The sequence below is a fragment of the Acanthisitta chloris genome, unplaced genomic scaffold, assembly GCF_000695815.1.
Source record: "Acanthisitta chloris isolate BGI_N310 unplaced genomic scaffold, ASM69581v1 scaffold3696, whole genome shotgun sequence".
NCBI lineage: Eukaryota > Metazoa > Chordata > Aves > Passeriformes > Acanthisittidae > Acanthisitta > Acanthisitta chloris.
Genome location: NW_008679581.1, coordinates 18,999 through 22,525, shown reverse-complemented (window position 1 = coordinate 22,525; position 3,527 = coordinate 18,999). Strand labels below are relative to the sequence as shown.

The 3,527-nt window shown below is 45.1% G+C and overlaps 1 protein-coding gene across 1 annotated transcript in view; it reads right to left on the bottom strand.

Annotated features, from left to right (window-relative positions):
• The window catches only part of CTIF (CBP80/20-dependent translation initiation factor), a gene marked incomplete at both ends in the record, with an annotated part of 1,706 nt that extends 1,304 nt beyond the window's left edge, over positions 1 to 402 (bottom strand). The window contains one exon of the mRNA XM_009077342.1: positions 7 to 402. Coding sequence (XP_009075590.1) covers positions 7 to 402 — 396 coding nt within the window. The remainder of the gene's footprint in view (positions 1 to 6) is intronic.
• Between the last annotated feature and the right edge of the window lie 3,125 nt (positions 403 to 3,527).

Here is a 3,527-nt window from a genome sequence, read left to right as displayed (position 1 = left end):
TGAAGCAAATTGATCTTGGGTCTTTCCCCGATGCGCTCGTGAATACTGTCTTTCCGCTTAGTCTCTGACTCCTGGATGTAATGCTGAGATTGCTTCTCCACAGCCTCTGGGCCTCGGGGTGTCTCCACAGGAATATGCACCGTGCAGACGGAGGTGTCCTCGATTTTCAAATTCTCAGTCTCTTTGGCGTTTCTGTGCGTTTCTTTGTCGTTGGGCGAGTGTTTCTGGTTGTGGTGCCATCTCCGGTTCTGGCTGTAGCCGTGGTGACCTGTCCTGCCTGAGGAGTGAGGGGCCTGGCCTCCTTGGTAGAGTTTCTGGTGGTCCCTGTTATGTTTGGTGCCACCTTGCTGATGATCCGTGTGCTGCTGAGACTTGTTCCCACTGGGAAGTCTCTGCTGTCGCCTACAAAGTCAAAGGAGTCTTTAGTTCACCCATTCCTCCATGGTTCTGTTTGGTCAACACATCTGTCCCACTAAACAGCCTTGCCCTTGGTGGCAGGCTTGGTGTGTCTCTGTACCACAAAAGGGGAGCCAATTTCTTGGTGTCTAACAACCTAGTACCAACTCACATATCTAAATCTCTTTCAGTAACAGGCACATATCAGCTAAAAGTTTTTATGACGTTAGGTAACATGACTTTGGTTTCCACAAAAAACTCTCCCATGTTTCTGCACCAACCAGGAGAAACCTGCTTAGTCCCAGCTTGGTAGCAGGATGTCAGATAGGAAAGAAATATCAGGAGATACTTTTCTTCTGAAGATTTAAGGAGCTCAGACAGGTATCAGACACCTGGCTTGCAGCATCATTTGCTCCTCTTGCCTGTCAACATAGCACACTGCTGTATGGGTTTGCAGTGAACCATCTTAAGGGTATCAGGAACTTTAAAGTGGAAAAAATATAAACTAAAAAGAAAATTACCGTGTAAACTGGTAATTTGCCCACACCAAATAGTTTTGTTCGGCTTTTCTTTATGAATGTCCTTCATCATTGCTACACTGGGACAGGACACATGCATGGATGAAGAAGCTGAGGACCATGCTTGCATCTAGCAGCATGGGGAGCCAGGACCATGACCTCTGGATAAAGGGCTATGTGCACAGAGTTCCAAACAGGTAACATGGAAATTCAACAGCTAAGATGAAGATGGTCCTGGCAGTGGCTACCTTCACTTGGGAGAGTGCAGAGTTACCTTAAGAACACCAGCACCTCCCTCCCTGTCTGTTGCTTCTTTAAATCTTGGTCTAGGCTCTGAGAGCATGTAGGATGTTTAAATGCCTGTCTCCTTACAAGGCTGCTGGGAGCAGTGCTGGAGGGTTGCACAGTACATCTCCCCAGTATTATCCCCTGAAACAGGGAAACAACTCTGAGTGCTGTGATGACCACAGCGGTCTGCATCTGAACTAGTTTTGTAGCCATGATACACGCCCTGCTCAGCCTCATCCCTTATCCCAACCCCCCACTTCCACTTGGATAAATAACAGCATTTATTTTAAATCTGCCCCATAGCAATTAATTTTATTTTCACCATCAGCACCGCTTGGCTAAGGGCGCTTAGATGAAGGAAGCAGCCATTCACAAATACATTTCAATGGTCAGCGGCTAAACAGTCTCCAACCCTGCCTGCCAAAGCCATTTGCCCATGGAATCTGTATTCCTTGGCATCCCCAGGAGTTAAAACATCTATTCTGAGGCCAACTGGCTTTTAACCAAAAAGAGTGCGGGCTCATGTTTGGCGAATGCAGGATGAAGAGGCTTGTTTTTGGCTGTTGAAGGAATTTGTGTTTAGTCTCAGACCACCAGATGCGGTTTTCTGAGATATTCAATGTGTGGTTTCTGGTTGTTTTTTTGGTTGTGTGTTCCTCCCCCCCTTGCCCCCCCTGCCAAGATGAATGACAGGGAATGAAATAAAAAAAGGAGATGGGAAAAGCTTTCCTGTTTGCTGGAGCTTACAAGCATTTTATGAGTACAGATTCTCCACATCAAGTTTTCCTGGCGTTTCTTTGTTTCCTCTCAGTAATGTAATCACATAAACCACTTTGTAAAGAGCAACTCTTATTAAAAGGGGAATGTCAAAATAAAAGTTAGTTAAAATCCTTATCTGGTACTAAGCCCTCACAGGCTTAAGTGTGCAAGAGTTCCGCTTTCTGTGGTTTTGCTCTTCTCTCAAACATCTGAGTTTAACTGTTTGGGTGCACTTCCAGTCTTGAGTTATAAGTCAGACAGCCTGCTACTCTATTTAATTTGAAAATACTGTAGAGAAATTATAAAAATTGCACACAGACACAGCTTTAAGTTCTCTAGAAGTAAGGGAAAATACCTGGAAATGAGCGGGGAATCAAACTTTGCGGTAAATTCTTGCAAGAAATGTATGCAGAGACAGTTTTTTTCTAAAGACATATTATGAACCAAACCCTCTGTGTTTAAGGACTTCGACTGAAAAAAAAGGTTTAAGAGTAAAAAACCAAAACAGTTAAACCAATATGGAATGTCTAAAATTGTTCAGTTTAGCGCTGCTGCAATAGGATGGGGGAGGACATGCAGCTCTGTACAGGACACCTAAAAAGTGATATCCACATGGCAAGGGGCAGGCCAAATACGGACCAAAACTCTGCAGTCATTGACCACAGCACAGAAAACATGAGAGTTAAACAAGTTAGGGGAAAAATATTGAAAGACGTAAAAGACAAAGGAGGGAGAATGACAAACAAGGAGCAATATCTGTGATTTGGCAGCAGACAGTGGTCTAGCTGATCATCCAGCATTCAGGCAAAGACTTGTGTACTTCTATCTTTCCAACACTCCAGCAAAGAAGAAAAGCCAAGAAGAAATGGGATCTTAAGGGAAGAAGAGCCAAATCAGGGAGAACGGGGCTCAGATCTTAAAGCTTTTTTGATTGCAAGCATCACAAAGCCTGAGAGGTTGGTATGACCGATCCTTGCTCTCAGGTGTGACCAAGGTTCTGGGGACATAGAGAGCCCCAGGAATGGTCAAGATGAGGACAGGGGTACCCCACCACATATCCACTGTGGGTTGTTGAGGGGAACAACCTGTGCTTGTTGAAGGGCAGAAGGGTGGGCAGCTGGAGACGGCACTTTGAGGTTTATATACCAAGACAGTGGCTTGGGGTGATGTACCAAGCTTAGGGAATCAGACCATGGAGGAACCCAAAGGCACCTCCCAACCCAGGTTTTTAAGTCTGAGATGCTGAAGGGAGGAACAGCTGAAGCTTGAACCACACATCAACATCTCCAAGAAAAGCAAGAATTCACCCCAGAAAAATATTGCAGTTGCTGGGAAATCCTTCCCCTGGCACTCATTGCTCATCCTTAGCAGCAAGGACACAGTGCCTTGCAGGGGACCCCACCAGCTACAAGAAAAACTATCTAGACAGTGCACTGGTGTCTTATTTTCTGACTCCATTTGACATTAAATAACTGTTTTCACTTCAAAAGTCAAATTCACTTCAAAACTACCCCTGACTCCAGTGAGACCAGGGACTTGGCCATAGGTCACCATGGAAACTAAAGA